At 38.3% G+C, this 15058-nt stretch overlaps 1 protein-coding gene across 1 annotated transcript in view; it reads left to right on the top strand.

Annotated features, from left to right (window-relative positions):
- Positions 1–8722: 8722 nt before the first annotated feature.
- The window catches only part of LOC306865160 (rho GTPase-activating protein 21-like), a gene marked incomplete at its 5' end in the record, with an annotated part of 52592 nt that continues 46256 nt past the window's right edge, over positions 8723–15058 (top strand). Inside the window, 2 exons of the mRNA XM_079409582.1 lie at positions 8723–9004; positions 12796–12981. Of these exons, the coding sequence (XP_079265708.1) occupies positions 8723–9004; positions 12796–12981 (468 nt within the window). The remainder of the gene's footprint in view (positions 9005–12795; positions 12982–15058) is intronic.

Below are 15058 nucleotides of genomic sequence, written 5' to 3'. Positions count from 1 at the left end.
AATATAAATATAAGAATTATTTTTATATTAAAAACGCTTCATATCTGGACTGTATATATTGTTATTTTCTCTTTTGATGGTATTCCATTCACAGCCCTTTTCATTTTTCATAGGTTTTGTTTGTCAGATTTGGTTTAATCCCTCAGGCAGAATCTGTCTGAATGCAAATATTCAAATTATCGCCACACTCTTCCTTTGTCACAAACATATTTTGCCTTCTTTTCTGCACGGGAGCAGCTGCTGTTAAACGAATGAAAGGGTGTGTGATTGACAGCAGCATTTGTCTGTAAGTGTCTAGGGACCCGTGGGGACAATGACAGGGGCCTTCACTGAGCAATAGCTACCACACCTCAGACCCTGCACCCCCACCATTGGACCCTTTGTTGGTATCCTCTATAGGGAACTAGGAATCTTCTCCACATCGAAATGCAGGCTTGGTTTAAAATAATAGTCCATATATAATATAACATTATTTACCACGTAAAGTTGATTAACAACATCTGTGAAGTGCTGGCGGTTACCACAGACAATCATTTTGAGTCGTCCCTCAGTTTGTAAATAAAAAAAACATTTATTTACAGTAATTCACTTATAATGGAAGTATATGGCAGAATAGGACCGGAGGGTTTAAAATCTGAAATTAGAAGCTTTTTTAAGGGTTACCTGACTAATTCATTGTGATTTTAGCTGCAAAGTTGTCTAAATCATCCTTTTGAGCTGAGGCTACCTTTCCAGGTGCATGAACATCTGGTTTTGCATTACCACTGGAGTTTGTTCCATGTATTTGTGGCTATGTTTGGAATAGTGTACTAAAATACTGTTCATACTATGCATAAATGATAGGCTATTCATGCTGCGCGCAGTATGCACATTTTCTATATGTACGGTATAGCTAGAGAAGCTGCTACTTTTGCCACAATGTGCAGTATAAAGTCAGAGCACAATATGGATAGTGTATCCCTCAATGCAGTGTGTTCAACCCTCCATTTGAATTAGTAGCAAATCTTTCTTGTTTCTTTATTTGATCTGACTGCCAAAAGTTTTAATACTAATTGAACTGTTTTTTTTTCTCGCTCTCTGTTTCAGAGATGATACCTGGATACCTCTTTAAAAATTAAGCTAAATTAAAAATGAGGTTAAATGTAGTGTACTAGCCCGTGGGGTTCCAAGTAGGCCTCTGGGCTTTGCAAAATAGAAAGGACTCACTAGTCTAATACACTGCAGCCGTGTGTTTGTGAAAGTCAAATTTTGTTTCAAGACGAATTTTGGAAAGAATTCCAGCAAGAAAGTGTAACTGAATTTAATTTAATTTAATTGGTAAAAAGATGTAGCATACTTAGCCTACACTCAATTGCATGTTAAAAGAAAACACGTTATGTCTAAATTAGGGCTGTCAAAGTTAACATGTTAATGCAAATTCATTTTAACGGCACTAATTTTATTAACGCAGCGCGCATTTTCTGTTTGACCTCGTGGCCTAGAATGGAGATTCTTTTTCTTTTTCTTCAAAAAAGCACCTAGCGACAAATCTTTAGTGTTTGCCCAAACCATATTTAGCTTCTGAGACTCGCCGGTACTGCTGTGCGAGGTCTTGCTTTCTCAGCACGCACACGTCTCTCTCTCTGTCTCTCTCTTTCTCTCTCTCTCTGTTCATCTGCTCTGTTCAGCGAGCGTTGGAGAGGAGCAGCGCTTTCAGGTAAACACAGATATTATGTAGCTTCTCTAATTTTACATGCAAGTATAGCCGAAATCACAGCACAGCTATTTTCATTATTTTATGTGTATTGGATTTCATCAGACGACGGCTCGATTATCAGGATTTTTGTGCAGATTAACATCTTGGAAGGGAGAGCTGATTATGTAGTCTTAATGTGTCGCGTTTCAATCACTATTTCATATTCATTCCATTGTCTGACAACAGAAACAGTAAAATATACCAATGAAATTATGAGAATTTAGCTGCATCAAAATACAGTATGTGGGCATAGAGAGGCAAACAAATCTAATAATAAATAATAAATCTACATTTTGCATGTTCAGAAGAAGTGAGCTGCCCTGTCGTGCAAAAATGTAAACAGGTTTGTGTAAGTAAATTGCTCAGTGAAAAGAATGGGAACCTGGTATTTCTTTTTTCATGTGTCTAATAGACACAAACAAGTTCTTTTGAAAAACATCTATAACCTTTGAAACATGTCTAGTTTTCATGCTCGATGTTCACTATGGTTTCAATAATAATAAACATACATCTGCATAAAGCATCCATATTTGTCCATGCCCATGTTGATTAGAGTATTAAAAACTTGAAAAGTATTAATTTAAGGTACATTTAGAACAAATAAAAATGTGCAATTACGTTGTGATTAATCTCAAGTTAACTCATAACAAAAATGCACTTTTGTATGTTATTGTAACATTCCGTACATAGTGTTTTATGAATAATGTCACCTGGTATCCTTGTGCAGATCATACAAAAGTGACTGGATTGACAAGGTCATGGCATGGAAAACTGGATGTAACTAAGGGTTTGTGATTTTGCCACACTAGTCTCATGCTCTACATTGTATAACAATGTTTAAGAGTTATGACAGTTATTTGCTGATAGAGTTTAACTCGTATTACTTTAATGGAATTCTCCTCTATGTAGACCAAGCGTAACTTTTTCATGTGGTTTCTAGTGATGGTTAAAAATCCCTGAACTTCTCTAAAATGCGGTAAGAGTGTGACTCACATTTGAAAAAAAAAAAAAAAGAATATTTGAAAGATGGTTGTGTTCTTTTTTACCAAAACAGTCTATAGGTCTGACTCACTGACTCCTCAACAGATTATGTTGATGTTTGGTCTGTAGACGAAGATTTTAGGATATTGTTTTCTTTTCCTCATGTGAACGGGGAAAACCAGTGTGACTAAACCTTCTCAGTTCAGTTATGCTCAGTGCTAGGCTAACAAAGCTTACACAACACTGTCCTAAGCATGTTATTTGCCACATTTTAGCCACACAAACAGTTCAAATTGGCTTTCCTCGTGACCAGACATGCCAAAATATCCCTCTACCCTTGGGAATGACTTTCCCACAACTGCCTACCTTTCGGAAACAAGTAATACGAGGCACCATTACACATAATGGTCCGTCTGTTCCTGCTATCTCACTTCCTGCGTAGTGTACTGGAGTGTGCCAGTGGCACCAGGTCAGGAGGCAGGGTTTTTTGGGGGTAATGTTGGCATATTATTGAACTTCACATGGTTAGGGGGCTATATTAGGGATCTTGGTGAGGTTTTCTTCCCATAGCCTTCATTAGAGCAGCTTTTGTTACTGTAAGTCATACCTCAGTGAGTCCAGATGCAGTCTGCCCAGATTAAATTTATCCTCACTATGAGTCTCAGGCCTCCTGAATAGAGCCTAATCTTTCCACTGCCTCGCTCTAGTATGGATGCCCAGGGTTCCTCGGGCTCCTTTGTGGTCGTCTTGTGGCTCTAATCTCTTGCTGCCAATCCACTCCATCCCTTTTGTCTTGAAGCATCGCCCTTGTTTCTTTTGTCACACAAATCCACCTTAATAATCGGCCAATAAATCTTAGGCACCATGATTTGAATAAATAAACCTCAACGGTTTGCAAAGAATTACTTGTGTGACTACAGAAAGCTTTGTATTTAAATAAAAAAAATAAAATAATAAAAATAAATATATTGACATATATCGATTGTAAGATTCACTGAAATGTTTATTTTTATTTATTTATTTATGTTTTCTGTGGACTGAAACCCATCGGGATGAGCCACCCAAAATAATACACCCATAATAAAATTCCATTTTATTCAGAAAATGTATTTATTTATTTATTTAGGGATGAAATATGATACTTTTTTTGTGAGATTCACTTACTTTGCACTTGTTCTGAACTGAAGTAAAGTGAAAGCCATGTATTTGTGTTTGGCTCTTAGTAGACTCGCAGAAGGTCCAAATCCACAAGCTGGCTCACTTTTTCCCCTTAGGATGTCCTCTTTACCACTAATTTGGTTTTAGTTTACCTAGCAATAAAGGGGGAAAAAACTCAAACATGACTGCAAATAACAACGCCAGTACTCTTTCACTACCATGGTTACAGCATGTTCTGCTTGGCCTGGAGACTGTTAATACATTTACCCACAATCCCCTGGCAAAGCTGCTCTCAGCTGTGACATGAGGGTGTGAGGAGACCACAGATCAGAAAAAAAAAAAAAAAAGTGTAAAAACCAAGGGAACCCCCATTACAAAATAGTACTGTGGTGGTATAGACTTTTATCCAAAGCATCTTTCATTGCACCCAATGTATTTTAACAAAAAAAGAAATTGTGTTCCCTGCTGCCCCAGTCTTTTTGTTTGTGCCCACTGCCATGTTCATCTGATTAGAAAAGCCATTGTTATAATTGTCAAAAGTTTAGAGATATGGCTCTAGTTCAGTTAGTAATGATGAATTATTACTGTCTTTTGTATGTGTTCAGTACATATTATAGAAGTCTACTACTGGTTGTATAAAGGTAGCAGGCAGACAATAGCTCAGAGGGATGTTTAAACTGCTGTTAATTTTACAGGCAGTGATTCTGCGGTTAGAATGCTCACCTGCTACAGGAAGAGCTTTAATGAAACACTGCTGTCTGAAGATGATAGTTCAGTGCTGTCAGCTGCTCTGGCATAACCTCCACATTCAAATTGCCTCAGTTTTGTGCTACTGGCATCTATTACAAGACATCAGTAGTTAACAGTAAAGACTTGTTTCTTCAAAAGACTGGAATATAGTGCACAAGTCATGGAACAGTTTTTTTTAACACTCTTTCATTTGATGTAAAATAGCAGCATGAACATTCTGCTAAACATCTCCTTTTCAGTTCCACAGAAGAAAAGGGCATAGGGGTTTGAAACGACAAGTCAGTCAATACGCTGAAAGGTCAACAGGTCTATTGAAGTGACACACCTGTGATGCCATAAGGCTTTAACACTCTGGATTTCAAAAGATGCTCAGTGTATTGTGGTTTCTTTGAAGTGGATGCTTGTGAGCCTTTGAAATGTGCAAACATGCTTTTATCCATTTAATTGTTGAAATGCACCAACTATTGTTGACTCCCTGATCAACTAACATATTAGATGTGATATGTTTGATATTTGATAATTAAAAAAACACCTTCATTTGTGTTTTTCAGATGAACAAAAGACATAAGGACGAGTAAATGATGACAAAATTTTTGATTTTTCGGGTAAACTGTCTCTTAATCAAACCATCCTCAATCTACTTTTCAAGTCTGTGAGTGTTAAACATGTTAAAATGCAATACATTTAGATATATATTCTCAGAAGTGACTGGAAAAACACAGTGACCCAAAGAAGCTTTAGTTATGTTCACACTCACATAATTTGGTTTCTTTTTCAAATGCAATCTTTAGGACTGACTGTTCACACTGGCATTGAATTCATTGGAAACCTTGCACATTTCTTTGTGTGAAACATTTTGCTTGGCAAGCGTACTTCTCTTTCTTTAGATTAAATGCGTTGGTTTTATATTTTGTTACATAACCTAATTACACTAAGCTTTTTTAGTGTAAAAAACCTTGACCAATATTACAAGCGACATCACAGCAAAGCAAGAGTCTAACCTGTTGTGATGGTCTGTTTGTTTCCATGGCAGCAGGGAGTTCCTCCCCCTTTATTTCTATGAAATAACCTCCATGAACACACAGTGTATGACTTCAGCCAGCTGGAATATATTTTTAATTTATGTGAATTTCTTATGATGTGTCATAAACGACAGGAACTTTCAGTACTCATCCAAATGTGTTTTAATTCTTAACGTCGCGCACATTAAAATGCATTTTGAACTATGAATGCTCTCTTTTTAGACGCTTATGTAGTTGAACTGGAATGCTTTTTGTGTGGAGCGAAACCCATTGGGATGAACACCAACCAATACCGCAGCATGCCTTCTTTTTTTGGGCTGGTATATTCAGTGGGGATCACACAGTGCCCTCTTTGAGTTCCCTCTCACCCTGATCCTCACAAACAAGGATGCCTCACATGGCTGGACGAGTTATTTTTGTGATATGTTTTCCATACGCAATAGTGCGAGTGAGTGCTTGTGTATGTCTAAAGGAATGTGTGTGGTAATGAGATGCCATGCCAGTGTAGAGGAATGAAGATGAGCATGCCATCATTGGTTTCCTGTTTTCACATTTCTGAAGGCTCTCTGTGTGTTTTGCACAAAATAGCCCAGCGCATGCTTGTGGGATATGGAAAGTGTTTGTGCATGTGATTTATGGAATAAATTGATTCTTAGAGGAAGTGCAGCTTTATATAGTTGTTTTGTTTGTGCTGTGTGTGATTTTGGTACATAGTTTTAATGCTGGGATGCTGATCTATCAGTGCACTTGTTTTGAGTGCTATCTAGCCAGGATCGGCCACTGTGGGGAGCAGGTTTTAAAATAAAGCTACTCTGAGCGTCTGCTGCAAGTCTGTGTGCTGGAGGTCACATGAGCCGTTCTCATGGCACTGAGTGCTCATCTCTCATAACACTACAGGGGAAGATGAACAGAGAGACTCTCAATACTGTATTAGACATGACCCTGTGGTTTATAGGAAAGCAAGCTCTAATTTAAGGGATAGTTCAATCAAAAATTTAATTGTCATTTACTCAATCACTCCAAACTTTTATGTTTTGGAACATAAATGGAAATATTTTGAAGAATGGTTACGTTGCTATCCACAGTATTTGTACCGTCTCTTTAACGGGATAGATCACCCAAAAATGAAAATCACCCCATGATTTACTCACCCTCAAGCCATCCTTGTATATGACCTGTATATGACTTTCGTCTTTCAGACAAATACAATCGGAGTAATATTAAAAAATGTCCTGGCTCTTCCAAGCTTTATAATGGCAACAAATGGCTGTTGAGATTTCATTAGTGAAATAGAAGTCCAAAGTGCATCCATCCAGCTTAAAAGTACTCCACATGGCCCCAGGGGGTTAATAAAGGCCTCTTGAAGCGAATCGATGCATTTGTGTGAGACAAAATATGCATATTCAAAACTTTATAAATCGTAATCTTTTGCTTCCGCTAACTTTTGTACGCATGTACACAAGAGAGTGGCGTTTCAGTGGATGACGTAGGTTGTCGTAAGCTCGGGTAAGAATTATGATGAATGAATGGATGCACTTTATTGGACTATTGAATCTCAACAGCCATTCACTGCCATTATAAAGCTTGGAAGAGCCAAGACATTTTCAAATATTTTTTAAATACATTTTTATATAATTATTAATATAATTAATCACCGTCATGTCATTCCAAACCCATAAGACCTTTGATCATCAAGATATTTTTTATGAAATCCGAGAGGTTTATGACTCTCCATAGACTGCAAGGGTCCTACCATGTTCAAAGCCCAGAAAGGTACCAAGAACATCAACAAAATAGGCTAGTCCATGTGCCATCAGTGGTTCAGCTGTATTTTATGAAGCTATGTTCTACGTCAGCAGCACCACACACATAGGTCATGGTACTCTCAATAATGGTGGAAGACGTTGAATAAAGACGTTATTTTTCTTTTTTGTGTACTGATTATGCAGATGTATAAGGGAAAGTGGTGTGTGGCCAAGTATGGTGTCCCATACTCGGAATTTGTCCTCTGCATTTAACCCATCCAAGTGTACACACAGTAGTGAACATACACCCGGAGCAGTGGGCAGCCAATGCTGCGTAGCCCGGGGAGCAGTTGGGGGTTCGGTGCATTGCTCAAGGGTCTCACCTCAGTCGTGGTATTGAGGGTGGAGAGAGTGTTGGTTATTCACTCCCCCACCTACAATCCCTTCCGGACCCAGGACTCGAGACCCACGACCTTCGGGTTACAAGTCCGTCCAACTCTCTATCCATTAGGCCACGACTGCATCCCCACATAACATGGGGATGTAGCAGAAATAATGGCAGGACTACAAACAAGGCGTTTCAGTCAAGTATTTTCTACTTGAGAGATTAACTTTGTGCTTTGTAGATCATTTACAAGCACAAACAGATATATTCCACACTAAAGATAAAAAAAAACATAAAGGCACTCTCTTAGTTTTTCATAACCATTCTCAGTGGTTCACCCAGCCTAGGTCCTTGAGAACCCCTGACTTTTATAATTCCGCTGTGGATGCCATCTTCTGGTGAGAAGTGTGTTACTCTCCAGTGTAACAATTGCCTTTCCAATGCTAGTATGTTCTAGGTGACTTTCAGTGCATTAAGTGGTTGCTAGGGTGTTATGTGTGGTTGTTTACTGGCCCAAGCCAAAAGAGCCTACCACCAAGTCTGTTCTAGTAAATAACTCGCACTATTATGTTCTGTTGCAAAAATGATGCAGGATGTGTTGCATCCCAAATTCTCAGGGTTATAGGTACATTTGAGACAGGCAGTATATTAGCTTTGCATTTGAGCAGTGGAGAACAATCAAATAAGAAACATTGCAAATGTCCAGCGCAGGCATATGTTTGTGCTTGCGGTACGCTGGTTTGAGCTCTGACGGTCTCTTTCCCTGCTTCACTCTCTCCTTGACGTGCTCCGTGTCTCAGTGGAAACCTCATGCGTGTGCACTCCTTCCCACTCTGAAAGAGAGAGGAAGAGAGAGAGGGAGGGATCGCAAAGAGCGAGAAAGAATCACATCATTAGAAGGATCAGCAGAGGAAAGCAGTCATAGCAGGGACCAGCAGGCTTTGCCATGCTCACTCAGAGGAATGGGGCGTGTACTGACTGCGTTCTGCCCGGGAAGGACGGCCCAGACCAGATGGATGTACCAGGGTGTTCCTGCGCAATAGGGGACTGTCCCTGGGATTGTCTGACAGGGGTGGACGGCTGTTTATCGGACACTTCCTGCCTTTGGTTCCAGCTCCTGGCCAGGGCATACTGGGGTGATGTGGAACTGGGGCTTCGGGAGGCCCAGAATGGCATCTCTTGGCGAAAATTGAAGAAGATATCTCAGAGGAACTGCATGCGGTCTTGGGTAAGGATCTCTGGATCTGCTGTAGGTTAAGAGTAGCAGAACTAAACCAGAGAAGATGGGTTCATTGTGACAGTCTGGTGCTGCAGCGGGATGGAGGGGTTTCACATTGGCAGAGGCTCCCAGCAGCGTATTGAGTTACACGAGGCTGAGGGGGGCGAGGAGATGGCTCTCAGGAATGCTTTGCAACCAACAACTGACATCCAGTGTGGTCGGTTAGGTCTCCTACATTGAGCCAACATGTAACATATTTTTCACAGCAAGAAGACTGTGTACGTGCCCTGGTTTCATGTTTCAGTTATTGTTCCTATGTAAGCAGCCATCCCGGTAGAGCAACCTTGGGATTGAACAGACATGGTATTGGGTAATTGCTCACATTTTTAACCTAAACCCAATGGATAATTGTTTCACTTGGAGAACAGAGTTGTGGCTAAGTTGCTTTTATGTTTGGAAAAGTGTGTGTATTTGGGAAAGCAAGATATTCCTGTGTTCACCAGGAGCTCCACTGTGGCTAAAGTGTGACTCACGCTTGCCATAACTACAGGAAGCACATGCATATTTGTGCATTTTGTCATGACAACATTTGCAAGAAAATGTTATTGCTTAAAGGTTGCTCTATCATAGCTCAGGAGACTTCCCTGAAATGGATTAAAGTTTTTCATTTAGCTAACCATCAGTCTTGTCTCAGATGTTTCTCCTTGCGTTCCTCAAGAGAAAACAAAATAGACAGTTGAGACAGTTGTTGACGGTAGGGGAATAGAGCTATAAAATGAATCATTTGGTCTTTGAAGAATTTGATAAAGAACGTTTGAGTTCATTTTGAGAAATTTTTTGAGAAATGTTTTGTTTGAGACCATGTTGAGATCTCTAATATTGCCATATTGTCCTATTGCTAGGGTCTTTTTTTAAGATAAATATTAAGAATATTTCAGGTGACATCTGAAACCATCTAAATGTAATCTCATTGCTTTCTAGACCAACAAACGAGATCCAGCAGATTGTAAAGATGAACCGTAGCTTGGCTAAATTTGCCATGCCAACTTTTCTGGTATTACAAGTCCCAATGTAACTGGAACTTAAAAAAAAAAAAAAAAATAGATGCACATGCTAGTGAAATCAGAGCATGTGATTGGAGGATCTTAAATATAACCAATGACCAATGAGATTGTGTGTATTATACGTGCTCTTTGATGGACTGGATGGTTTGTATGATGCTGTTTCTGGTGAGAAGGAGTCTCACACAGGGCAGCCATTCACTTCTGGACTTTCCGCCATTCAGACGAGAGCTTTTTCCAGATGTATAATTTAACAGGTTAAATTTAGCATTGGAAACAGGGTTGTGTGCCCACCACATAGAGAATATGACTGGTTAATGGTAGGGAAATGAAAAATGAAAGGCAGAGGAATGTTTTAATGTTATAGTGGGTGTTTTTGGAAAATCACGTGTATGATTCAAGGTAGCATTCACAGGTGGACCAGAGCAAAGACAGGAATACGAATCCTTCACATAACCTATAATTATACTGAATGATGCCAGAAAGTTCCGAAATTGAGCTCAAAAATATGTTGTGTGGGGAGATCTAGACAAATATCTGTGAAAATGTCTCCCTTTTTGTCAGTGATTCAAATAATTGAACAAGAAGGATAAACAGAAATCACTACAATATGCATATTGCTTACTACACTTCATACTAGTATGCTAGTTTGCCATCCCAAACTTCTCTATCCATTTCTTTGTGAGATCTTGCAGTGGACTGTGTCCAACACTGGATGTAAGTGATTTAAATCCCGGTGATGTAATTTTCAGGCTCAGTTATGTAAAAGTCCAGCCCAGACTCTAGAGACGTCCACAGCTGTCTGTACCTGATCCCAGCCACAAGCTACAATACATCCATTCCCTTATAATACATCCATCTCCTGCAGGGCTAGACCACAGTCTGGTCTGTTTGGCAGCCAGAGTGACCCAGAGTCAGTGTGGTGTTGTCAGAGCCCACCACAAACACAAACCCTGTGGCGGAATGGGATTCTACTGCCATTATTTCATAATGTAGCCTAAATGACACGAGTTTCCTAGGAGGAAAAAAATAACACAGAATGTGTCGTGATGTACGTGGTATATGTGTTGATCATTGATAATAGGAAAGAAATATCTCAGTTGACATTTCAGTGTGACCGTCATTGTCATGGCAGATATTTGAGAAGTGTAAAATCATGTCAGCGATGCTTTATAAACACTCACAGGATACTCTGTTTCAGTACCTTCTGCCCTTAAGAGAAAACCATTGTTTTCAGATACCATATGAATGACATGATAACAGGGCACAAGAGCTCTGTGCCCAAACCTAGTGAGCTGCCTTGCTGATTTTTAAGGCAACAATTGAACCATCTAACAGCATGCCAAATATAAAACACATGAGAGACTTAACAGTTAATTAATATTGAGTCAGATATTAGCATGCTAATGAAGTGGTACACTAATAAGCATAATAATACACAGTTTAACACAGTAAAAACGTTTTTTTTTTTTTTTTTTCTTATCAATACTTACAAAAACAATGGCCAGTTGCTAGTGGTACAGGAATTTATTTTGAACTCTTATGAACTTCTTGAATGGTAGCTTGTTTCCTGGGTCTCATGGTTTGCTCATAAGTAACAGTTTATCTGTATATCCTGGTCATAATACAGTTCAATGCTTGTGAAAATCATTTAGAACACCAAGAGTCTCGAAGTGAGTGCTGATGCTCCAGGTTAAAAAGGCAAATGTTTTGCTGCTTCATTGGGATAGAGAGTGCTTTGTGCAATGTTGAGCTCCTTTCAGTTCTTTTTCACTCTTACTGATTAGCATGTCGGTTTTGGGTCAAACAGATTAGGAAAGACCCTCTGGAGATCATACTCTTTAAATTCTTTTGACCCTTTCTTGATTTGACAATAGTGTTATACTGCACACATGGCAAAATAAAGTGCAGATTCATTTGTAAATTGTGAAAAGAGAAGTGCTCTTCATCATAGGTGAGACAGGGGTTAGTTGTCACATTATGACAAGGGTCAGTAACTATAAGGATTGTACTCAAATGTCTAATTTCACAAAATCTTGTTTGTGATTTTCATCTCCAGAATAAAATTTTACTATTATCATATTTTGTGTAAGCAATAAAACAATGGCATATATTCAGACAAAAGTAAACTATATAATAAAGGTAAATTTGAACATAAAGATGTGTTTTTGAAAGAAGTCTCTTAGGTTTACCAACGCTGCATTTATTTGATAAAAAAAAAAAAAAATGTTTTCTATATTTTACAATATAATTTCTTCCTGTGATGCAAAGCTGAATTTTCAGCAGCCATTACCCCAGTCTTCAGTCTAACATAATCCTTCACAAATCATTTTAGTATGCTGATTTAAATATTTGGTCCATACACATATTGTTATCAATGTTTATTTTGTTTCACAAAAGTGCCTATACTTTAAATGTTAGTAGTTAAATAGAGGAGGAAAAAATAAACACATTTTGAGTATGTGTGTAGAGATTTGTTCTGTGAAGTAATAAATAAGTGTTCTCTTAACCTTAAATATATCTACACGGCCTGCTGTAAGCTCAAACTCAGATGGGTGGTTAAATATCTGAATAATGGTAACTGTAAGAACTGACTGTAGAGCTTTAGGATAAATGAGGGCCTTTGAGTCAAAGACTTCACCTCAATTTCCTCTGTGTGGATTTTCTCTGTAATTAGTGTGCTGCCACTTTGGATAAATGTATCTGAATGACTAATTAAGTGTTTGTTCTCTTTCTCAGGCTAAACAAAAGGATGGTTGTGAGCGCAGCGAGGCATCGGCTCTGTCTCCGGCCGCTGAAGAGGAGCCCTTCTCATGGCCAGGGCCTAAAACATTGCACCTACGCCGTACATCTCACGGCTTTGGCTTCACGCTCCGTCACTTCATCGTGTACCCACCCGAGTCAGCCGTACAGTCTTCTCTCAAGGTCAGCGCACAGCAAACATACACAGAAGTGCGGTCCAGATCAATGGATCAATTGGTTTTGTCAGTTTACTTCCTCATAATTTAGCTTCAGAGACTGGCAGAGATGTGCTTAAATCTAAATGCTTAGTGCTTTTCCTCATACGCTAATAGGGGAATTTATGATGTTTGCATCTCAAGCAGGGAAAAAATAACATCTACCGGGCCTCATAACACCGCGTAGTGCTGCTTTGCCTGTTTCTCTGCGCTGTGAATTCTTAATGTATTCAACTGTGGTTTGTAGAAAGCTGTTTCTCAGCATATTCCACTGCAGTGTTAAAGATGTCCATTCTCAAAAGTGCCATTTCCGTCAGCTTATCCAGTTTGTATGGGATCCTATAGGAAATCCTCGTCAGCTGCTGTCAAGCCTGTTGTAAACTATATGCTACCTTATGAGATACTTTTGGAAGCAGTGAAACACTGAAATAAATTTTTTACTTAAAACCAAAACATTTTCATTTAGTCAAAAACCGAAAATAAAGTGCATTTAATAATTGGTTAATAAAAAATATTTGATAATCAGCACTCAAATAAAACTTTCTCAGAGTTTTATATAAACATTTAGATTGCACATAAGGCATTTTTATATCAAAGTTTTTATGATATAATATGAGTCTACTCCAATTCATTTTTGAAATATAAACTTAATTTATATATAAGCTTAAATTCATGACAGATTTAATTGCATTAAAAATAACGACATCACTGTAATGAATATAGTGCTTACATTTTGCAAATACTACCGTTATTTAACTAACGAGTTATGGACATTGAAATGCTTTCCTGAGGATTGATGTGTCTATAGAAATCTGTCAAGTCACATTAAAGAGTGTCAAATCATTTGAATTTTGACATGCATATATTTTTTAAATTTGTTATAAAATTGACAAAATGTGAAAACTGAGACTTTGTTTCATATAAGAAGTACCGAGGAACAAAGCTTATTACAATTATTGGATGGCAGGTGCGCTAAAAATAATGTTTAGTGAAGTTTGTTTTCATGCATCAGTTGAAAACTAGATTAATTTTAGGATTTAAGAATCTACGTTGGTTCATCAAAATGAAAGTCAATTAAAATCGAGAAATCAGTATTGTCAATCCAGTCCACTGGTTCACTTTGCACCTTATTCCGAAAGAAACCATCTGACCAACATGTAATGTGACCAGCCACTGTTTTCGTAGTTTTAATTGCCATTTAGATCTTCAAAGTTGTTGAGCATAGCATTTCGGTACAGTTTAATCATGACTTGCACACTAGCCAAACTCCTAGAAGTTGCATCAGGTCATAATGCATCTTGCTCACAAAAATGGCAAACACAAGATGCAAAAAAGTTCAGGTCTAATCTGTTTGTCTGGATTTCCACAATTATTGCACAGATTTACCTGGAAAAGTTCCCAGGCTGCTACAATAAGCACTTCCAAAGAAGAAATAATCTCTGGATTTGCCAGGTAGATAGAGGCATCAAATCAAAGATGTTACGAATTTAGATTGAGACACCTATTGATACGCACACCATTTTTCCTTGAGCCCTCAGATTGTTCTGCTCCTAAACATAAATGGATGTTTAACATGTTGGCCAGAAGGCTGTTTTTCCGGACACATTAAGCTATGAAGTTGACCTGACTTAATGGTAATAGTCAAAAAACTACACGATCCCCATAAAGAGATTAAAGTTCTGTTCTCTCACCATCACCAGTCGGTGGAAATGAAGCGTCTAGATAATGCTGTTACCATCAGCTGCTTCAGATATTGCTTCCTTACAGATTAGTTTCTGTTAGCAAACATGTGATTCGCAGTAATCTGTTTGACACATAAAAGTGAGAGAACATTTCCTTGCATCATTAAACAGCTTTTGTAACACATTTAACTTCAGTAATGTTTCCAAGTAAAAAAAAAAAACGGTTGGGTGGCCAGACTTGATCCATCCATTAAGATTTGATTGGATTAGGATTTCAATGCTATTATCAATTTTTAATACCATTTTTCACTTTTCAAATTAATAATTTCATGATGATCATGTGACATTGAAGACAGCTTGAAA

This window comes from Barbus barbus (genome assembly GCF_936440315.1).
Source record: "Barbus barbus genome assembly, chromosome: 46".
NCBI classification, from domain to species: Eukaryota; Metazoa; Chordata; class Actinopteri; order Cypriniformes; family Cyprinidae; genus Barbus; species Barbus barbus.
This window is presented reverse-complemented; position numbering and strand designations above follow the sequence as displayed.